General features: G+C 52.4%; 1 protein-coding gene across 3 annotated transcripts in view; it reads right to left on the bottom strand.

Moving 5' to 3' along the window:
• LOC140430292 (aldo-keto reductase family 1 member B1) overlaps window positions 1-22327 on the bottom strand; it is a 91528-nt gene extending 69201 nt beyond the window's left edge. For all 3 annotated transcript variants that reach the window (XM_072517712.1, XM_072517710.1, XM_072517711.1), the window contains exon 1: window positions 22228-22327. In XM_072517712.1, the coding sequence (XP_072373813.1) occupies window positions 22228-22296 (69 nt within the window). In that variant the 5' untranslated portion in view covers window positions 22297-22327. The remainder of the gene's footprint in view (window positions 1-22227) is intronic.
• Between the last annotated feature and the right edge of the window lie 421 nt (window positions 22328-22748).

Below are 22748 nucleotides of genomic sequence, written 5' to 3'. Positions count from 1 at the left end.
TATTTGTGTTATAACCTGCCTACTTACCATTGGCTGGGGACTAATGACAATTCCACAATCCTGTGGGAGTATGAGCTTCCCCAATGAGGGGGGCGGAGAAACCATTGATAAACTCCTAGTATAAATAAAGCTGGCCAGTTCAGGAACCAGCAGGAAGGAGTATGCAGCAAGGGAAGTTACTGCTACTGTTACATATATATGTTATTGTAAATAAATGTTATTACTTTGTATCCTTAAAACTCGTGCTGGATTCTTCGTGGCCCTCACAAAACTGGCGACGAAGATTAAAGTGAATAGCTGTCTACACCGCTGAAGCCACCTCCCTGGATTTTTGTTGGATACAGGTTGGAAGTTGTTTTCTATTATACCATGCCTCTGTAAGGACGTTTGGATGTTTTTGATGCTGCGCTGGAAAGCTGGAACCAGTACACACAACGGATGCGTTACTATTTCCGGGCAAACAATATCACAGAAAACGAGCGCCAGGTGGTCATATTGCTCACCGCCTGCGGCCCGCATACGTTTGGGGTGATTAGGAGCCTTACGTACCCAGCTGCGCCGGACACCAAAACGTTTGATGAACTTGTGAATATAGTGGGGCAACATTTTAACCCAACCCCGTCCACGATAGTCCAGCGTTACTGGTTTAATACCGCTGAGAGGACTCCTGGAGAATCCTTTGCCGATTTTCTATCCAGGCTACGCAGGATTGCGGAGTACTGTGACTATGGTGAGACCTTGTCAGAAATGTTACACAACCGTTTGGTTTGCTGTATTAACAATGCGGCCACCCAGAGAAAGTTGTTAGCTGAGCCAACATTGACTTTTCAACAGGCCATTCAAATAGTATTGTCCCGAGAGAGTGCAGAACGAGGAGTGCATGAGCTACAGGGAATGGAAGTGCATGCCTTGGGGCGCAACCCCTTCCGTCCGAAAATGTCCCCCCGCACTCCTGCGGTACCTTGGGCAGTGGCCGTCGGACATTCCTCCCCGAAGGGAGCCTTCTCCAGAATCAATGGATGAGGAGCCATGTCCGTGTCAGACTTGTAGGCGCCGACCCAGTCGCGGACGGCGGTCCTGGGGGCGCCAGAGGCACCGTCGTTCCGATTGAAACTGGGACCAGCCCAGGGGCCGTAACTGGGACCAGCCCAGGGGCCGTACCTTCCATGTGGATGAACGTGCGGCGACTACTCCTGAGGACGTGGAGACGGAGGACGACTGCCTGCAGCTGCATTGTGTGGCAGCTCCTCGTGTGGCCCCCGTTAAGGTGACAGTACAGGTCAATGGCCACCTGCTTGAGATGGAGTTGGATACTGGCGCAGCGGTCTCCGTGATCGCCCAGAGGACATTCGACCGCATCAAGCAGGGTATACAGACCCTTACATTAACCGACTCACAGGCCAGGTTGGCCACCTACACGGGGGAACCACTGGACATTGCAGGAACTACAATGACCCCTGTTGTTTATGGATGCCAGGAGGGGCGTTTCCCACTTATCGTGGTGCGCGGCCATGGGCCCAGCCTGTTGGGTCGGGACTGGTTGCACCATTTGCGGTTGCAATGGCAGCACATCCTCCAAACAGTTTCTGAAGGGTTGACTGAGGTGCTAGGACGATACCCAGATGTATTCCAGCCTGGTTTGGGGAAAATAAAAGGGGCCGTAGCCCGTATCCAAGTCAAACCAGGAGCCACGCTGCGCTATTTCCGGGCGCGCCCAGTGCCTTACGCCTTGCTCGAGAAGGTAGAAGGGGAGCTCACTCGTTTGGGTATTATCAGGCCTGCCCATTTTGCTGACTGGGCAGCACCAATTGTACCTGTAATGAAGCCAGATGCCACAGTTCGCTTGTGTGGCGACTATAAACTTACAGTGAATACGGTTTCCCGACTCGACCGATATCCAATGCCTCGCATAGAGGATCTCTACGCGAAACCTGCAGGTGGACTCTCGTTCACAAAATTAGATACGAGTCACGCCTACCTGCAGTTGGAGCTGGACTCTGCCTCCCGACCATATGTAACGATTAATACACACCGGGGCCTGTATGAATATACACGGTTGCCCTTTGGAGTATCCTCTGCCTGCGCAATTTTTCAACGTGTTATGGAGGGCATTTTGAGAGGTTTACCACGTGTGGCTGTCTACTTAGATGACGTTTTGATTACAGGGACGTCGGAGCAGGAACATTTGGAAAATCTGGAGGCTGAAGTCCGTTTATGTTGCACAAAGTGCATATTTCAGGCAAAGTAAATAGTCTACCTAGGTTATCGGGTGGACCGCAAAGGTTTGCACCCCGTCGCAGAGAAGGTGCGTGCAATTCAACATGCCCCCTCCCCGACTGACACTTCGCATCTTTGTTCTTTTCTCGGTCTCGTAAACTATTACGGGAAGTTCCTCCCCAATCCGACAACTACGCTGGCCCCTTTGCACCTTCTGTTCAAGAAAAATCACACCTGGGTTTGGGGTCAGCCGCAAGAAACCGCTTTCCGGCGGGTAAAGCACCAATTGTCGTCGTCTGGGTTACTAACCCACTATGATCCTGGAAAGCCTTTGCTCGTCACATGTGATGCATCCCCGTATGGTATTGGGGCTGTCCTGTCCCACAAGATGGAGAACGGGGCCGAGCGACCGATAGCTTTCGCCTCCCACACATTGACTGCAGCGGAGAAAAAGTACGCGCAGATCGAGAAGGAGGGCCTGGCAGTGGTTTTTGCGGTGAAACGCTTCCACCAGTACGTGTATGGCCGCCATTTCACAATCGTGACTGATCATAAGCCTCTGCTGGGACTTTTCAGAGAGGATAAGCCAATACCGCCCATTGCTTCTGCACGGATCCAGCGCTGGGCTTTGTTGCTTGCTGCATATGAGTATTCTCTGGAGCACAAACCAGGTACGCAGATAGCAAATGCCGACGCACTGAGCCGATTGCCTTTATCGACCGGCCCCATGTCGACCCCCACGACCGGTGAGGTGGTTGCAACCCTAAATTTTATGGACACCTTGCCTGTCACGGCATCACAGATCCGTGAGTGGACCCAGACGGAGCCAGTCCTGTCAAAGGTTTGGCACATAGTCCTGTAATGGTGGGCAGCATAGACAGCTCCCAGGCGAGTTGCGGGCATTTTCCTCCAAGCTGTCAGAATTCAGCGTGGAAGACGGCATCCTCTTGTGGGGGACGCGTGTGATTGTCCCGGAAAAAGGCCAGGAGCTGATACTAACAGACTTGCACAATGGGCATCCAGGTGTGACCAAAATGAAAATGTTGGCCCGGAGTTATGTCTGGTGGTCAGGCCTCGACACCGACATTGAGAAGGTGGCCCAAAACTGCTCCATTTGCCAGGAGCATCAGAAGCTTCCGCCGGCCGCGCCCCTACATCACTGGGAATGGCCAGGGCGGCCTTGGGCACGCTTGCATGCAGATTTCGCAGGCCCTTTTCAAGGATCCATGTTCCTTCTACTAATTGACGCACAGTCTAAATGGCTAGAGGTGCATAAGATGCAGGGGACAACGTCCTGCGCAACAATTGAAAAGATGCGTTTATCGTTTAGTACGCATGGCCTCCCCGAGGTGCTGGTCACGGATAACGGCACTCCATTCACAAGTGAGGAGTTTGCAAGGTTCACGAAGATGAACGGCATCCGCCATATCCGCACTGCCCCTTACCACCCGGCTTCAAATGGGTTGGCAGAGCGCGCAGTGCAGACATTCAAAAGAGGCCTAAAGAAGCAGACTTCCGGATCAATGGACATGAGACTGGCTCGCTTTTTGTTTACGTATAGGACCACCCCCCCATGCGGTGACTGGGGTAGCTCCCGCAGAACCCCTAATGGGCCGGAGACTTCGCACCCGCCTTAGTATGGTTTTCCCTGACATTGGCGCAAAAGTACGCCGCACACAAGAACAGCAGGGACAGGGATTTTCTCGGCATCGGCCGATTCGGCAGCTTGCGCCCGGTGACCCAGTGTTCGTTCGGAATTTTGCTGGTGGTGCCCAATGGGTTCCTGGTGTAATCTTTCGCAAAACGGGCCCTATATCTTACCAGGTGCAAGCCCAGGGTCGTCTCCAGCGCAAACATGTAGACCACGTTCGGTCCAGAAGACTATCCCCTCAAAAGATCCCCCGCCCCCGGAGCTCATTTCTACAGCCGCAGAGACCAGAGGCAAGGGAAGGTAGTCCTCACAATCTTCCACTGGTGCCTCACTCGAAGCCTGCGCAGGTCGTTACGGAACCGAATGGATATAGAGACGCTGACATGACGGAGGCAGCAGACTCTGACTCCGAGATGGAGACACAGGATGCATCAGAGGGGGAATCCTCGGGTCCACGGGTCGTGGATGTACAACCGTTGCGCCGTTCATCACGGAAGCGCCGGTCTCCGTCTCGTTACACGCCGCCTGATCCAGCGCCACGTGCAAATGGTGTCCGGCCTGCGGCAAAACGAGTCCGACGCCCTCCTTCGCCAGGGTCTTCGGTGGATTCCTTGGACCTTGGGGGGAGGGATGTTATAACCTGCCTACTTACCATTGGCTGGGGACTAATGACAATCCCACAATCCTGTGGGAGTATGAGCTTCCCCAATGAGGGGGGCAGAGAAACCATTTGTAAACTCCTAGTATAAATAAAGTTGGCCAGTTCAGGAACCAGCAGGAAGGAGTACGCAGCAAGGGAAGTTACTGCTACTGTTATATATATATATATATATATATATGTTATCGTAAATAAATGTTATTACTTTGTATCCTTAAAGCTCGTGCTGGATTCTTCGTGGCCCTCACAAAAATTTGTAGAAACTTTTACTATCTGTTTTTATATTCTGAGCAAGTTTACTCTCATAATCTATCTTACTCTTTCTTTATAGCTTTTTTAGTAGCTTTCTGTTGCCCCCTAAAGGTTTCCCAGTCCTCTAGTCTCCCGCTAATCTTTGCCACTTTGTATGCTTTTCCCTTCAATTTGATACTCTCCCTTATTTCCTTAGATATCCACGGTCGATTTTCCCTCTTTCTACCGTCCTTCCTTTTTGTTGGTATAAACCTTTGCTGAGCACTGTGAAAAATCGCTTGGAAGGTTCTCCACTGTTCCTCAACTCTTTCACCATAAAGTCTTTGCTCCCAGTCTACCTTAGCTAGTTCTCCTCTCATCCCATTGTAATCTCCTTTGTTTAAGCACAAAACACTAGTGTTTGATTTTACCTTCTCACCCTCCATCTGTATTTTAAATTCCACCATATTGTGATTGCTCCTTCCGAGAGGATCCCTAACTATGAGATCCTGAATCAATCCTGTCTCATATACATTCATGCAGTATCAAGTTCCACATACACCCGACCAAATAAGGTAATGGTACGAATACAAGATTCTTATAGGTCCTTTTCCCACATTCCTTGACCTGGCCATATACCTGACCTTCACAACCATTGATCCTGATAGGCCCATTATACATTCCTCCTCCCTTAAATATGTAGCCAATTGTATCATTAGTTTCCCCCCCATACTGTCTAAAACATTCTTCTCTGGAGTGTCGTTCTCGTTCTTCGTCTGTGTTATTTTTGCTTCATCTGAAAACCAAATGAACAGGTGAAAGGTGGAGAGGGCCCTATTTCTTAACTTGTATCTCTCTATTCTTATTTGGATTTTCCAGAAGTGCCCTCTCCAGGACTTCCGGATTTCCATTTAATTCCCTTTTTTTTCTTCTCATCATTGACGTACATCATACGATTAAGGCCTGTTAAGTCTCCTCCATCTGTCATTGCACCCGAGTGAGATTCAAAAAATCTCAAACTCCTCTTTTGCTAACTCAGTGATCCAAGCGGGTTGAAGCTTTGCCTGATACATGTCGGATAGTGCTACTGCATTTACTTTAATTTCTTTAATTTTGATTACGACTGGATTTTTTGAAAGTAGTTTCCAACCATGACATTTTCACTTTATCATCTGTCCTATCGATGCTGCTAACAGGTTTCAATTCCCTGGCACCCCACTCCACTGATTACATAATACTAGTAAGTGCAGTTATCCCCTGCCACTCACAACCAAACATTCCTTTTCCCTTGTCCAAGCGGTTTGGGGATATGATCTACCCTGTGACACGGCATCATTGCAGTGATACCGTCTCTAAACACGGTTAGGCTAATTTTACGTCCCCGGGTCATCCCAACATCTCTTAAACTATGTACTCCCTCACTAATTGGTACCACAAGTTTGTCACTTCTCCACAATCCTGCACATCTTTTCCCAATCGCTTCGTCATCAGCTTGGTTTTCTCTGCAGTAATTACAATTTATCATTATCACACCATCCCATGGTCCAAATCTATCTTGTGGTCACAAACTTCAATCATCAGTGTTGCCTGATGTTTCACAAAACAATCATGACAAACTAAATTCCCCAAATTTCCCTGGGAGCCGAAGCATTTCCCCATTTCTGTCGTTCTAAATGTAATATCAACTCACCTGAATGCTCTATATCTGCCATTCTCCTAGGTCTCATATGATTACTCCTTGTCCAAACTACTGGGCTACAAAATGTGCCACATCCTTGACACGATGTTTCATTATGTTGACAATGAATCATTTTAAACTGGGGTCCATTAATAACAGCCCGTGACCTATCATCCCATATTCTCAACTCCTTACTGATTATGTTTCTTTGTTTTCTGCCGATAGGTTGCTTATGGATTATAATAATCCCCGTTATTATTGAATTGGGTCGAATGTTTTAGTTCTGATACAATTCCTTTGCTCCAGATGCCACTGATTTTCTAATTCAACGTCCCCCGTGCTGCTATCAGCTTTGATTAAAAAGTACAAATTACTTTTGCTGCTCCTAGAAAAAAAGAGGGCCTGCATACTCTAATGACCATTCTTCCAGTACTGCTGTCTCAGTTTTTTCTATGCCAGTCCCTGTTTCTTTACTCCCTGTTTCTCCACCATTTTCTTTCCTGAATTAAAAAAAAAAAATGGATGCCCATCTGGCTTGTTCCTCATCCTCCTTAACTTTACTACCATCCGTATATACCACCCAAGCATTTCCCAATTCTGTTCTGCTAACTGATTTATCAAGTTTCTGTCCCTTTTTAATGTTATGAATAAACATTAAGGCAGGGTTTAAAAGAATGATTTCCCATCTTTCCCATCGAGCTGTATTTGCGCCTTGCTGGCAACCCTGTCTCTTGGTCAACTCTGTCAATTCTAAAAATTCAGTTGTGACATAAATTTTCTTCACGGCTGATAAATTTTCAATCTCTGCTATCCTTTTTATTATGGCTGCCAGACACTTTGCGATGTCCGAAAACTTTTGTTCAGCCCTTGCCCAATTTCCTGTCAATGTTTGATAGGTGTCGGAGTACTATGATTAACAAGCACCATACTATATCCATTTGTGTACAGATCAAATTTAATGCTCAAATCGTCCTCTTCGTGTCTCTCCTCTAATGGCCCGGATGTTTCTACAGCTGTTTTTAGCTGGTCCAAACTCCTCTGTGCTTCACTGGTCCACCGAAAATCCCCTTTCAAAGTTTCATAAATGGGTCTAGCATAAAGACTAAAGTCTTCCACTACTGGTCTCAAATACGCTGCGATTCTAGCAGCTTTCTTTCTCATCCCAACACTGGCTTCCCCACCTGCCCTTGACACTGAGTACCCTAGTCGACTTCGCTCCTGCCAGTCTGGCATTTCTTTAACCCTATCTTAAATCCTGCTTCATTAAGTGTTTTAATAATTTTGGTCACTCTTTCAACATGTGTCCCTCTATTCATCATCTCCAATTAACACATCATCAATATATACTAAAGCCAAATCATCTTTAATCAACTCCCTTACTATTTCCTGAAAGTGGTTTGGGGAATTACCATATCCTTGTGGCAATTTGCAGTATACGTAATGTTTAGTGGCAAAGGTAAATGCTCTCTTTTCCCTGCTGTCTTGGTCTAACGGAACACTCCAGAATCCGTTGGCTAAATCTATACTAGTTAAATAAGTTTTGCCTGCCACCTTCTCCAATGTAGTTTGTGGATTTATTAAATACCGTTTATCCTTCTCTTTTTTTTTCTTTTTGTGACCTTATTTAATGCTTTGTAATTAGTTACCATTCTAAATGTACCAGCAGGCTTGCTAACTACCTGAAGTGGGCTATTTGTCGATGCATATGTGACTTCTTGAATGATTCCCTGCTGTTCTAACTCTTTGATCATTATCTCCAGCTCGCATTTGGCACCTCGGGTCAAGGGATATTGCTTTTACGGCCTGTATCGGTCTCCCTGGATTGTGTGCTGGAATTGTGTGCTGATTAACCCTCTGTCATTCTTTCTATTGCTAGGTTTGCTTTCCTTATTTCCTTTACATTATCAATTGGTTTTAATATCTGAATTTTTTATTTCTGCATCTATTTTTATTAATCTTTCCCTGCCATCAGATTCTCATTTCCTGATACTGCAAGTAATACTCCTAATCTAAGCTCCGGTCCCATATCTTTATTCCCTAAAACTCCGTCTGCAATGTAGTTCACATTCTAAACTTCATTTCTTCTGCTCGTGACTTTCTTGCAACTCAGCGGGCACTAGGACCCAGTGGAGCTGTGCCATATCACTTCCACCGACTACCTAATACTGGTCTCATTGGTCCCCGTGTTTCTAGCCCCTTACTGCCACAATGCCCCTCTTACGGTTTGGGGTTTGGGCATCTCTAAAATGGCCTTCTTCCTTTCTACTGGGATCTTCCTTTTCCCCTGTATAATCTTAAAATAAAGTTAAAAATTCATAATCTTTGCTATATGAAAAATCCCTGAATCTTAAATTTGATGTGTAGTGAGTTTATAGAGAAAATACTGAAACCTCTACAAATTTTGGAGCACAGAACAAAAATGTTTTAAATGTAGGTACACCATGGCTGCCTCTAACAAAGGAGCCCATGCACCCTGTCCACACCGAATGCCTGGTCTTCGCATTTTAATTTTAAATTCCTTTGTTCTCTTTCCCTTTTTTTTAAATAAACAGCCAAGACTATGCCGAGTTCAACTAATCATTTACAAATCCCAATTTATACATTTTGATTTTGCTTTTTGTTTACTTCCCAAGAATTCTGTTCTAAATAACTTCCACAATGTTAATCATTACTGATTTTCTTTTCTTTTCCTTCAAGGAGGTCACAAAGATGATTGATGCAGGTAGGGCAGTGGATGTTGTCTATATTGACTTCAGTAAGGCCTTTGACAAGGTCCCTCATGGCAGACTAGTACAAAAGGTGAAGTCACACGGGATCAGGGGTGAGCTGGCAAGGTGGATACAGAACTGGCTAGGTCATAGAAGGCAGAGAGTAGCAATGGAAGGATGTTTTTCTAATTGGAGGGCTGTGACCAGTGGTGTTCCGCAGGGATCAGTGCTGGGACCTTTGCTGTTTGTAGTATATATAAATGATTTGGAGGAAAATGTAACTGGTCTGATGAGTAAATTTGCAGACGACACAAAGGTTAATGGAATTGCGGATAGCGATGAGGACTGTCAGAGGATACAGCAGGATTTAGATTGTTTGGAGACTTGGGCAGAGAGATGGCAGATGGAGTTTAATTCAGACAAATGTGAGGTAATGCATTTTGGAAGGTCTAATGCAGGTAGGGAATATACAGTGAATGGTAGAACCCTCAAGAGTATTGAAAGTCAGAGAGATCTAGGTGTACAGGTCCACAGGTCACTGAAAGGGGCAACACAGGTGGAGAAGGTAGTCAAGAAGGCATACGGCATGCTTGCCTTCATTGGCCGAGGCATTGAGTGTAAGAATTGGCAAGTCATGTTGCAGCTGTATAGAACCTTAGTTAGGCCACACTTGGAGTATAGTGTTCAATTCTGGTCGCCACACCACCAGAAGGACGTGGAGGCTTTATAGAGGGTGCAGAAGAGATTTACCAGAATGTTGCCTGGTATGGAGGGCATTAGCTATGAGGAGCAGTTGAATAAACTCGGTTTGTTCTCACTGGAATGACGGAGGTTGAGGGGTGACCCGATAGAGGTCTACAAAATTATGAGGGGCATAGGCAGAGTGGATAGTCAGAGGCTTTTCCCCAGGGTAGAGGGGTCAATTACTAGGGGGCATAGGTTTAAGGTGAGAGGGGCAAGGTTTAGAGTAGATGTACGAGGCAAGTTTTTTTTAACACAGAGGGTAGTGGGTGCCTGGAACTCGCTACCGGAGGAGGTGGTGGAAGCAGGGACGATAGTGATGTTTAAGGGGCATCTTGACAAATACATGAATAGGATGGGAATAGAGGGATACGGACCCAGGAAGTGTAGAAGATTGTAGTTTAGTCGTGCAGCATGGTTGGCACGTGCTTGGAGGGCCGAAGGGCCTGTTCCTGTGCTGTTCTTTTATCCTTTCCAGCTTGATGAACCCTGCCATATTGTTAATCCAAGCTTCCACACTTGGGGGCTACGCATCCCTCCACATTAGTAGGATCCTCCGCCGGACTACCAGGGACGCAAAGGCCAGAACACCGGCGTCCGATACCCCAAATAATGCTTGATGCACGATCAATGACCACTAAAGCGAGGTTATAGTCCAACTGAAGGCTTTAATAAGCTAGATGTTTCCCCAGCAGCTCAGGTACAGAATGAGGGCTGCTGGGGCGGCACGGGTTCTTATACCCCACCTATCAGGGCGGAGCTATCATACATTCTAACCAATAGAAAGCATACAGTTTCCACCAATGGTGCTTTAGCCTATCACGTGCCGTAATACCTATAATACCACATTCACCCCCTGTTAAAAAAAGTCCGGCGGGGGTGGTGGCCAGAAACTACAAAACATAACAACATGGTATAATTAGTTATGGAGGTATCGTAATACCTCAGTACTAGGGGCTGGTTTAGCTCACTGGGCTAAATCGCTGGCTTTTAAAGCTGACCAAGGCAGGCCAGCAGCACAGTTCAATTCCCGTACCAGCCTCCCCGAACAGGCGCTGGAATGTGGCGACTAGGGGCTTTTCACAGTAACTTCATTGAAGCCTACTTGTGACAATGAGCGATTTTCATTTCATTTCGTACAGTGTTTAGTAACTATTTACAAGTCTGGGAGCTATGAACATTTGATGGTTTATATTTACAGATTACAGTTAAAATGAAGCAATCAGTCGATCGGGGGCCCTGGTTGTCCTCTGTGATCGTCAGAGCCTCGGTGGTGACTGCGGTGGAGGCTCGGGCTTCTGTGACTCCGGGAGCGTGGCTTCGATCTCCATGGCAGCTTCGTCACCCCTAGACGGCGCTGGTGGGGAAAACGGTTGACCTGGGAAGGGAACGCCTGCAGGGAGCGTCGGTGGGTGGGGGGGCCTAGACGGGACCGGCGGAAGAACCGATCCTCCTCGAAGGTGCCCCGGTGGAGGGGGTGGGAGGGACTGGTGGCTGGGGTGTGCGTGGGGATCCGGCGGGCGCCAGGTCTCGTAGGGAGACCGTATCTTGTCGGCCGTCGGGGTACGCCACGTAGGCATACTGGGGGTTAGCATGGGGCAGATGGACCCTCTCGACCAACGGGTCCGACTTGTGCGCCCGCACGTGTTTTCGGAGCAGGATGGGTCCGGGTGCTGCCAGCCAGGTTGGGAGTGAGGTCCCAGAGGAGGAATCATAGAATCATAGAATTTACAGTGCATTCGGCCCATCGAGTCTGCACCGGCTCTTGGAAAGAGCACCCTACCCAAGGTCCACACCTCCACCCTATCCCCATAACCCAGTAACCCAACACTAAGGGCAATTTTGGACACTATGGGCAATTTAGCATGGCCAATCCACCTAACCCGCACATCTTTGGACTGTGGGAGGAAACCGGAGCACCCGGAGGAAACCCACGCACACACGGGGAGGACGTGCAGACTCCGCACAGACAGTGACCCAAGCCGGGAATCGAACCTGGGACCCTGGAGCTGTGAAGCAATTGTGCTATCCACAATGCTACCGTGCTGCCCTCAAGAACAAATAAATCTACTGGATTAATCTACGGAAGTCTCTGGGACGGCCGCTGCGGGGTTCCATGCTGCCCAGGGGACTGCTGCGCGGTCGGGAACGTAGGCGCGGGCATTCCTGGAGGCCACGTCCAGGGAGCCTGCAAGGACCCGTGCCTCCCTGAGACCCAGGGTGTCCTTCTCTAACAGGCGCTGGCGAATTTGTGACAAAAGCATACCTGCCACGAAAGCATCCCGGTCTAAGGGTTCCGTGTGTTCGCTCGCCGAAACATGCGGGCAGCCGCAGCTTCTTCCCAGCACCAGGAGTGCGCGGTAGAATTCCTCCAGCGATTTCCCCCAGGGTTTGTCGCCTTGTTGCAAGCAGGTGCCGGGCGTAGCCCTGGTTTACCGGGCGAATATAATGCTTTTAGCAGCTCGATTGCTGCATCAAAGTCTTCCGCTTCCTCGATGAGAGTGGAAATCTCCAGGCTCACCCTTGAGTGCAGGACGTGCAGTTTCTGCTCTCCCGTGGGTGCGTTTTCGGCCGTCTCGAGATATCCTTTAAAGCACGCCAGCCAGTGCTTAAAGATTGCCGCTGAGTTCGCCGCGTGGGGGCTGAGTTGCAGACACTCTGGCTTGATTCGGAGCTCCATCCTTTCTTCTTAAAATCCAGCTTATTAAATTGATGCACGATCAATGACCACTAAAGTGAGGTTGTAGTCCAACTGAAGGCTTTAATAAGCTAGATGTTTCCCCAGCAGCTCAGGTACAGAATGAGGGCTGCTGGGGTGGCACGGGTTCTTATACTCCGCCTATCAGGGCGGAGCTATTGTACCCTCTAGCCAATAGAAAGCATACAGTTTCCACCAATGGTGCTTTAGCCTATCAGGTACCGTAATACCTATAATACCACAATGCTATCCCCCAGCTCGGCTTGACCCGGGTGTTCACCACTTTGGACATAGTCCTCGCAAAGCCCCTCCAGAACCCCTCCAGCGCCGGGCATGTCCAGAACATGTGGCGTGATTTGCTGGGCTCCCCGAGCACCTCACACACCTGTCCTGCATCCCAAAAAACCTACTCATCCTCGCCCCTGTCATATGTGCCCTATGGACAAATTTGAACTGTATTAGGCTGAGCCTGGCGCAAGAGGAGGAAGAATTAACCCTACTCAGGGCATCAGCCCACAGATCTTCATCCAGCTCCTCCCCCAGCTCCTCCTCCCACTTACCCTTTAACTCCTCCACTGAGGCCTCCTGCAGCTCCTGACAGATCGCCAAGACCTTGCCATCTCCAACCCATACACCCAAAATCACCCTGTCCTGAATCCTTCGTGCTGGGAGCAGCGGAAATTCCCTCACCTGCCGTCTCACAAACGCCCTCACTTGCACGTACCTAAAAGCATTCCCGGGAGGTAACCCAAATTTCTCCACTAGCGCCCCTCGGCTTGCAAAAGTCCCATCGATGAATAGGTCCCCCATTCTTCTAATCCCCGCCTGGGCCAGCTCAAAAACCCCCCATCCATCCTACCCGGAATTAACCTGTGGTTTTCTCGTATCGGGGACCAGACCGAGGCCCCCACCTCGCCCCTATGTCGCCTCCACTGCCCCCAGATCTTCAGAGTCGCCGCCACCACCGGATTTGTGGTGAACCTTGTCACCAGCGCTCCCAGACTCTTACCCACAAAGACGCCACCTCTCGCCTCTTCCACGCCGCCCCCTCTCCCTCCATTATCCACTTACGAATCATTGCCACATTAGCTGCCCAATAATAGCCACATAGATTCGGCAGCGCTAGCCCCCCCTGTCCCTGCTACACTCCAAAAACATCCTCTTCACCTCGGGGTCTTATTCGCCCATACGAATCCCATAATACTCCCGCTTAACCGTTTTTAAAAAGCCTTGGGGATTAGGATGGGCAGGCACTGGAACACAAACAGGAACCTTGGGAGGACCGTCATCTTAACCGACTGCACCCTACCCGCCAGGGAGAGTGGCAGCATAACCCATCTCTTGAAGTCCTCCTCCATCTGCTCCACCAACCGTGTCAAATTGAGCTTGTGCAGGGCCCCCCAGCTCCTAGCTACCTGGATCCCCTGAAGCTCCTCTCCGCCCTCTTCAGCGGTAGCTCGTCTATCCTCCTTCCCTGGTCCCCCGCATGCACCACAAAGAGCTCACTCTTCCCCACGTTGAGCTTATAGCACGAGAAGTCCCCAAACTCCCTAAGGATCCGCATAACCTCCGCCATCCCCTGCACTGGTTCTGCAACATATAACAACAGGTCATCAGCATATAACGACACCTGGTGTTCCTCCCCCCACCGGACCAATCCCCTCCAGTTCCTAGACTCCCTCAGTGCCATGGCCAGCGGCTCAATTGCCAGTGGAAACCAACAAGGGGGATAAGGGACACCCCTGCCTCGTCCCGCGGTACTCCGACCTCCGCCGGTTCGTAGCCACACTCGCCACTGGGGCCCCATATAACAGCCAGACCCATCTTATGAACCCTTCCCCAAACCAAAACCTCCCAAGCACTTCCCAGAGATACTCCCACTCCACCCGATCAAAGGCCTTCTCCGCGTCCATAGCCACCACTACCTCCACTTCCCCCTCCACCGAGGGCATCATGATCACATTTAAGAGCATCCGCACATTCGTGTTTAACTGCCTGCCCTTCACTAACCCCGCCTGGTCCTCATGGATCACCCCCGGGACACAGTCCTCAATCCTCGTCGCTAGCACCTTCGCCAACAACTTAGCGTCTACATCGAGGAGCTAAATCGGCCAATATGATCCACATTGCAATGGATCCTTATCCCGCTTCAAAATCAACGAGATCAGCGCCCGGGACATTGTCGGGGGCAGGGTCCCCTCCTCCCTCGCCTCATTGAAAGTTCTAACCAGCAACGAGCCCAACAGGTCAACATACTTTCTGTATAATTCAACCGGGAACCCATCCGGTCCCGGGGCCGTACCCACCTGCATGCTCCCCAATCCTTTAACCAGCTCCTCCAGCCCAATTGGCGTCTCCAAACCAGCCACCTGCTCCTCCTCCACCCTCGGGAACCTCAGTTGGTCCAAGAATCGCCGCATCCCCTCCCCCCTCCTTCCGGGGGCTCAGACCTGTACAGATCCCCATAGAAGTCCCTAAATACCTTGTTTATTCTCACCGCACTCCGCACCGTATTCCCCCTCTATCTCTAATTCCACCAATCTCCCTCGCTGCCTCCCTCTTACGAAGCTGATGTGTCTGCATCCGTCTCGCCTTCTCCCCATACTCATACACCGCCCCCTGTATTTTCATCCACTGCGCCTCTGCTTTTCCCGTGATCAATAAATCAAATTCCATTTGGAGGTTTTGTCGCTCCCTAAGCAGCCCCTCCTCGAGGGCCTCTGCATAGCTCCTGTCCACCCTTAATATCTCCTCCACCAATCTCTCCCTCCTCTCTCTCTTCTCCCTATGGGCCCTAATGGAAATGAGCTCTCCCCTAACCACCGCCTTCAGTGCTTCCCAGACTACCCCCACCTGCACGTCCCCATTGTCATTGGCCTCCATGTATCTTTGAATACACCCCCGGATCCGCCCGCCCACCTCCTCATCTGCCAACAGTCCCACATCGAGGTGCCACAACGGGCGCTGGTCCCTCTCCTCCCCCAACTCAAGCTCCACCCAATGCGGGGCATGGTCCGAGATGGCTATAGCCAAATATTCCGTTCCCTCCACTTTCGGGATTAGTGCCCGACTCATTATAAAGAAATCTATCTGGGAATAGGCTTTATGGACGTGGGAGAAAAAAGAAAATTCTTTGGCCACCGGCCTGGCAAACCTCCACGGATCCACTCCCCCCATCTGGTCCATAAACCCCCCGAGCACCTTGGACGCAGCCGGCCTCTTACCCATCCTGGACCTGGAAATGTCCAGTGCTGGGTCCAGCACCTCGTTGAAGACCCCCCCCACCCCATTATCAAGCTCCCTGCCTCCAGATCCGGGATCCGACCCAACATACGTTTCATAAATCCGGCATCATCCCAATTCGGGGCATATACGTTCACCAGTACCACCTGCGTCCCCTGCAACCTACCACTCACCATCATGTATCGACCTCCATTATCCGCCACAATATTCATCGCCTCAAACGACACCCGATTCCCCACGAGTATTGCAACCCCTCTATTCTTCGCATCCAGCCCCGAGTGAAAGACCTGCCCTACCCATCCCTTTCTCAGCCTGACCTGATCTACCACCTTCAAGTGTGTCTCCTGGAGCATGACCACGTCTGCCTTCAGTCCCGTTTAAGTGCGCGAACACCCGGGCCCTCTTGACCGGCCCATTCAGGCCCCTCACATTTCATGTTCTTAGCTGGATCAGGGGGCTACTCGCCGCCCCCCCCCCCGACTAGCCATCCCCCTTTTTTAGGCCAGCCACGTGCCCGCGCCTCCCGCACCCTCCAGTCCCCCAGGCGGTGGACCCCCGCCCGACTCACTCTTCTACCTCCAGCTCCCCTTTGGCCAATACAGCAGCAATCCAGTCCCGTCCCCCGCCCCTCCCCCCCCCAGCCAGATCATCGTCCAGCCATTCTGCTCCCCCTATTACACTCCCGTAAGCTAGCTGACTCCTGCTGACCCCGGCCACTCCCGCCATTCCAACGACCCCCCCAGTGTGGGAATCCCCCCACCTCCCCCTGTCGATCACTGTGCACTCTCCTCCAGCACCACCCTTCCCCCCAAGGCCCCGCCCCTCCCTTGCGTAGCGCGGGAAAAGGCCCGCGCTCTCCATGCGAGCCGGCACCGCCCCATGGCGCAGCTCCTTTTTCTGCGACCTCGCCCCCGCTCCCCAACCCCGGGCTTCCAACCCCCCCATCATCAGCGGGGACCTGCCCCTGCAGTACCGGCGCCCACACTCTCACACAGCCCCCACATCATATCCACTCACCCCTTCCCATTTCCCCTCTTCCCAACCTGAAACCCCCAAAATACAGTAAACCCACCCCCCCCCCCCCCCCCACAACAAACCCTCAGTTCGAGTCCAGCTTTTCAGTCTGAATAAAGGTCCACGCCTCATCTGGCGTCTCAAAATAGTGGTGACGGTCCTGAAACGTGACCCACAATGGCGCTGGCTGCAGCATTCCAAACTTCACCCCCTTCCGATGGAGAACCGCCTTGGCCCGATTAAAACCAACCCTCTTCTTGGCCATCTCCGCACTCCAGTCCTGGTAGACACGGATCTCCGTATTCTCCCACCTGCTGCTCCGTTCTTTCTTCGCCCATCCCCGGACGTACTCTCTGTCCATAAAGCGGTGGAACCTCACCACTACAGCCCTTGGCGGCTCGTTGGCTTTAAGCCTCCTTGCCAGGACTCGATGTGCCCCATCCAGCTCCAGGAGCCTCGGGAAAGCTCCCGCGCCCATCAGCATGTTGAGCATTGTAGCTACATATGCCCCAGCGTCGGACCCCTCCACTCCTTCAGGGAGTCCCAGAATCCGAAGATTCTTCCTCCTCGACCTGTTCTCCAGGTCCTCAAACTTCTCCTGCCACTTCTTGTGTAGCGCCTCGTGCGCCTCCACCTTCACCGCCAGGCCCAAAATCTCATCCTCGTTCTCTGAGGCCTTCTGCCGCACCTCTCGAATCGCTGCCCCTTGGGCCTTCTGGGTCTCCACCAGCCTTTCGATCGACGCCTTCATTGGCACCAGCATTTCTGCTCTGAGCTTCGCAAAGCAGTTTTTAAGGAACTCTTGCTGCTCCCGCAACCACTGCGCCCACGCTGCTTGATCTCCACCCGCCGCCATCTTGTTTTTCCTCCTCCGCTCTCTTCGCTGCTCCAAAACCACTTTTTTGATCGCTCCACTCCTGGTCCACTCCATACAGTGCCGGGGGAACCTTACTATCACCCTCCCACACCGGGGAACCGTCGTACAAGTGCCGCTGGGGCTCCTCAAAAGGGCCCAAAAGTCCGTTCTTGGCGGGAGCTGATGAACGTGCGACCTACCTAGGCATAGCCACAACCAGAAGTCACCTTATTACGGATTTTCAAATACTTATCCCGTTTTAAATCTCACTTTAACTGCCGTGTATACCTCCTAATTGATGTGCAACTTGGTTTGCAAAACACAAATTTTAAAAACTAGGTATACTAGAGGAAGTTCACAACTTCTTATTACACTCATTCATCCACCGAGATCTCCACTCAAACAAAAGGAATTCAAAGCATTATGCTTTCATTCATCTCAACCAACTGGACAATAAAAGTTTGAATTTGACAAAAAAAAACACAATGTAAAGGACAGTGGCCTCCCTTTTCCCTTCTTCAAAACTGTAAATAAAACTCAAAGAAAAGATAAATTCTTTCCCCAAAATATAAAGTAAATTCAAACTCTCCTGAAGCCACAGGGGCTTTTCCACTACCCCAGAATCACCACGCTCGCACTTGAACAATGCTTTAGAGCTTATCCTGCTCCTTAACCTTATATTCCTTAAAACCAATAATTTCCCAATTTATTTCACATATGCAGTCAGAAGATGATTCCAACCATTTCTGAGTTGTTAATTTAGCTCCCCTCTTTTTCCAGATACTTTTCCTGAAATTTCCTAATCATTTCCAAGTCTTTGGTTCCCCCTAGTGGCCATTCATCTCCCAACTTTTTCACTCATAAGACATATCTGTCTTACTGAATTGTCTCTGTGACATTCCCTCAACCCGTTAAAGATCTTAACCAAATTAAAGTGTAATTTAATGTAACCAATTTTAATTTTCAACCCACATGCACGGAACTGAACTATCACAGCGATATTCCCTCAATTTCCAACTGAATTATCACTCGATATTCCCTCAATTTCCATTACCTCAGCCGTACCTACATCGACTGAAATTAAGTTTTCTAATCCGCCAGACTGACCTTTGATTTCGTCAAATGATCTTACCTGACCATGTGCGAGTGATTAAACTTTATCAGACTACGAGACAGAGGAAAACCGACATGGTTATTTTCCAGCTACTCACGCCGCGGGCCCATTTCCTCTCTCCCTGTCCGAGATCAGTTTAATCCTGATTTCGCAGATGACCGGTGATCGCCTGTTGAAATCCCAACCGCCACCACCAAATGATAGAATTGAGTTATTTCTGTCCAGTCTGGTCTCAATCAAAAGCCTGAGTTCGGATTTGTAGGTATTGTTTTATTTTAGTTCACCCGGCTTGCAAGCCTCACTCACCGTGACAAATGCAGAGACCACCAGTCGCCAACTTCCCCAGAGTGAGTGAACAAAGAAGGCAAAACATGTGTTCTCATATACATTCATGCAGTATTAAGTTCCACATACACCCGACCAAATAAGGTAATGGTACGAATACAAGATTCTTATAGGTCCTTTTCCCACATTCCTTGACCTGGCCATATAACCTGACCTTCACAACCCCTGATAGGCACATTATACATTCCTCCTCCTTGGGCCTCTTTCTCCCTGCATCCTTTGCAGCATCCTTTGTGCAAAGAATCGGTCCTAATAGTTACCCATCCCCCTCTTGCCATGCTTTGCCCAATCTCTTTGTTTACTCCCTGCAAGCCGAATTAATGTCTACAATGTTCTATCCTATTCTTCTGCTTTCCTACATTAGGGTATACTTCTACACTATCCTAACTGGTCATCCCACTCTTTCCTTTGTTCAATTCCTCAAGAGCACCCGGAGGAAACCCACGCAGACACGGGGAGAACGTGCAGATTCCGCACAGACAGTGACCCAAGCTGGGAATCGAACCTGGGGCCCTGGAGCTGTGAAGCAACAGTGCGAGCCACTGTGCTCCGGTGCCGCACTCCCTCTTGATTTTTTCAAACGGTGCAGCGAGAATTTCATTGTCAGCTGAAGTCCTTAACAGCAATGTAACATTGAATAACAAAGCAATGAGACCGTGAGGATCAAGCTGGCTTACCTGTCACATTAAAGATAAGCGAAAAGATGCATGGCGAAGGTCGGCCGGTTGGTATAAGTGGTTTTAAGGAAAAAAAATTGAAAAACACTGCCTTAGACAGCACCTTCCAAACCCACGGCCACTACCATCTCGTCGGACAGAATGCCTGAAATCCCCACCACCTGGAGGTTCCCCTCCAAGTCTCTCATCATCCTGACTATATCGGCCGTTCCTTCACTGTCGCTGGGTCAACATCCTGGAACTCCCTCCCTAACAGCACAGCGGGTGTACCTACCTCCCTAACAGCACAGCGGGTGTACCTACCTCCCTGACTGCACAGCGGGTGTACCTACCTCCCTGACTGCACTGCGGGTGTACCTACCACCCTGACTGCACAGCGGGTGTACCTACCTCTCTGACTGCACAGCGGGTGTACCTACCTCCCTGACTGCACTGCGGGTGTACCTACCTCCCTAACAGCACAGCGGGTGTACCTACCTCCCTGACTGCACAGCGGGTGTACCTACCTCCCTGACTGCACAGCGGGTGTACCTACCTCCCTGACTGCACAGCGGGTGTACCTACCTCCCTGACTGCACTGCGGGTGTACCTACCTCCCTGACTGCACAGCGGGTGTACCTACCTCCCTGACTGCACAGCGGGTGTACCTACCTCCCTGACTGCACTGCGGGTGTACCTACCTCCCTGACTGCACAGCGGGTGTACCTACCTCCCTGACTGCACAGCGGGTGTACCTACCTCCCTGACTGCACAGCGGGTGTACCTACCTCCCTGACTGCACAGCGGGTGTACCTACCTCCCTGACTGCACAGCGGGTGTACCTACCACCCTGACTGCACAGCGGGTGTACCTACCTCTCTGACTGCACAGCGGGTGTACCTACCTCCCTGACTGCACAGCGGGTGTACCTACCACCCTGACTGCACAGCGGGTGTACCTACCTCTCTGACTGCACAGCGGGTGTACCTACCTCCCTGACTGCACAGCGGGTGTACCTACCTCCCTGACTGCACAGCGGGTGTACCTACCTCCCTGACTGCACAGCGGGTGTACCTACCTCCCTGACTGCACAGCGGGTGTACCTACCTCCCTGACTGCACAGCGGGTGTACCTACCTCCCTGACTGCACAGCGGGTGTACCTACCTCCCTGACTGCACAGCGGGTGTACCTACCTCCCTGACTGCACAGCGGGTGTACCTACCTCCCTGACTGCACAGCGGGTGTACCTACCTCCCTGACTGCACAGCGGGTGTACCTACCTCCCTGACTGCACAGCGGGTGTACCTACCTCCCTGACTGCACAGCGGGTGTACCTACCTCCCTGACTGCACAGCGGGTGTACCTACCTCCCTGACTGCACAGCGGGTGTACCTACCTCCCTGACTGCACAGCAGGGCGGGGCCAGTGGGATGGGGCGGGGCTGGAGGGGACGGGCTCGGGGGGGGGCGGGGCCGGGCGGGGGGATGGGGGCGGGGCCGGGCGGGGGGATGGGGGCGGGGCGGGGCCGGGCGGGGGGATGGGGGCGGGGCCGGGCGGGGGGATGGGGGCGGGGCCGGGCGGGGGGATGGGGGCGGGGCCGGGCGGGGGATGGGGGCGGGGCCGGGCGGGGGATGGGGGCGGGGCCGGGCGGGGGATGGGGATGGGGGCGGGCGGGGGGATGGGGGCGGGGCCGGGCGGGGGATGGGGGCGGGGCCGGGCGGGGGGATGGGGGCGGGGCCGGGCGGGGGGATGGGGGCGGGGCCGGGCGGGGGGATGGGGGCGGGGCCGGGCGGGGGGATGGGGGCGGGGCCGGGCGGGGGGATGGGGGCGGGGCCGGGCGGGGGATGGGGGCGGGGGATGGGGGCGGGGCCGGGCGGGGGATGGGGGCGGGGCCGGGCGGGGGATGGGGGCGGGGCCGGGCGGGGGATGGGGGCGGGGCCGGGCGGGGGATGGGGGCGGGGCCGGGCGGGGGATGGGGGCGGGGCCGGGCGGGGGATGGGGGCGGGGCCGGGCGGGGGATGGGGGCGGGGCCGGGCGGGGGGATGGGGGCGGGGCCGGGCGGGGCCGGGCGGGGGGATGGGGGCGGGGCCGCTGTGTTGAGGAGTTTTCTCCAGTTGGGGGGGGTGTCTGACGGTGTGAATGAGGAGGAAAGTCCGGGCCGGCGCTCCGGGCTCAGCCCCTGTCTCGGGCCGGCGCTCCGGGCTCAGCCCCTGTCTCGGGCCGGCGCTCCGGGCTCAGCCCCTGTCTCGGGCCGGCGCTCCGGGCTCAGCCCCTGTCTCGGGCCGGCGCTCCGGGCTCAGCCCCTGTCTCGGGCCGGCGCTCCGGGCTCAGCCCCTGTCTCGGGCCGGCGCTCCGGGCTCAGCCCCTGTCTCGGGCCGGCGCTCCGGGCTCAGCCCCTGTCTCGGGCCGCTCTTACCTTCCAGGTGCCGAGGCCCAAAAGCGGAATCGGGCGGCCATTATTGAGCAGCCGAGCGGCGGCAGCCATAACCCCGCCCCCTGATATCGAGACCCCGCCCTTAGAAACCGGGACCCCGCCCTTAGAAACCGGGACCCCGCCCCCTGATACCGGGACCCCGCCCCCTGATACCGGGACCCCGCCCCCTGATATCGAGGCCCCGCCCTTAGAAACCGGGACCCCGCCCCTAGATACCGGGACCCCGCCCCCGATATCGAGACCCCGCCCTTAGAAACCGAGACGCTGCCCCTAGTGACGGAGCCCCCGCCCCCGATATCGAGACCCCGCCCCTAGATACCGGGACCCCGCCCCTAGAGACCAAGACCCCACCCTGGAGACTGAGACCCCACCCCTGGAAACCAAGCCCACCTTGGATACTCAGACTCCGCCCCTTGATACCCAGATCCCAGCCCTGGAGAGATGCCGCGGGTGGGAGGGAGTTCCAGGATGTTGCCCGGCGACAGTGAAGGAACGGCCGATAT

This window comes from Scyliorhinus torazame, chromosome 10, assembly GCF_047496885.1.
Source record: "Scyliorhinus torazame isolate Kashiwa2021f chromosome 10, sScyTor2.1, whole genome shotgun sequence".
NCBI lineage: Eukaryota > Metazoa > Chordata > Chondrichthyes > Carcharhiniformes > Scyliorhinidae > Scyliorhinus > Scyliorhinus torazame.
Note: the sequence above shows the minus strand (reverse complement) of the source record. Positions and strands in the feature narration are given on the sequence as shown.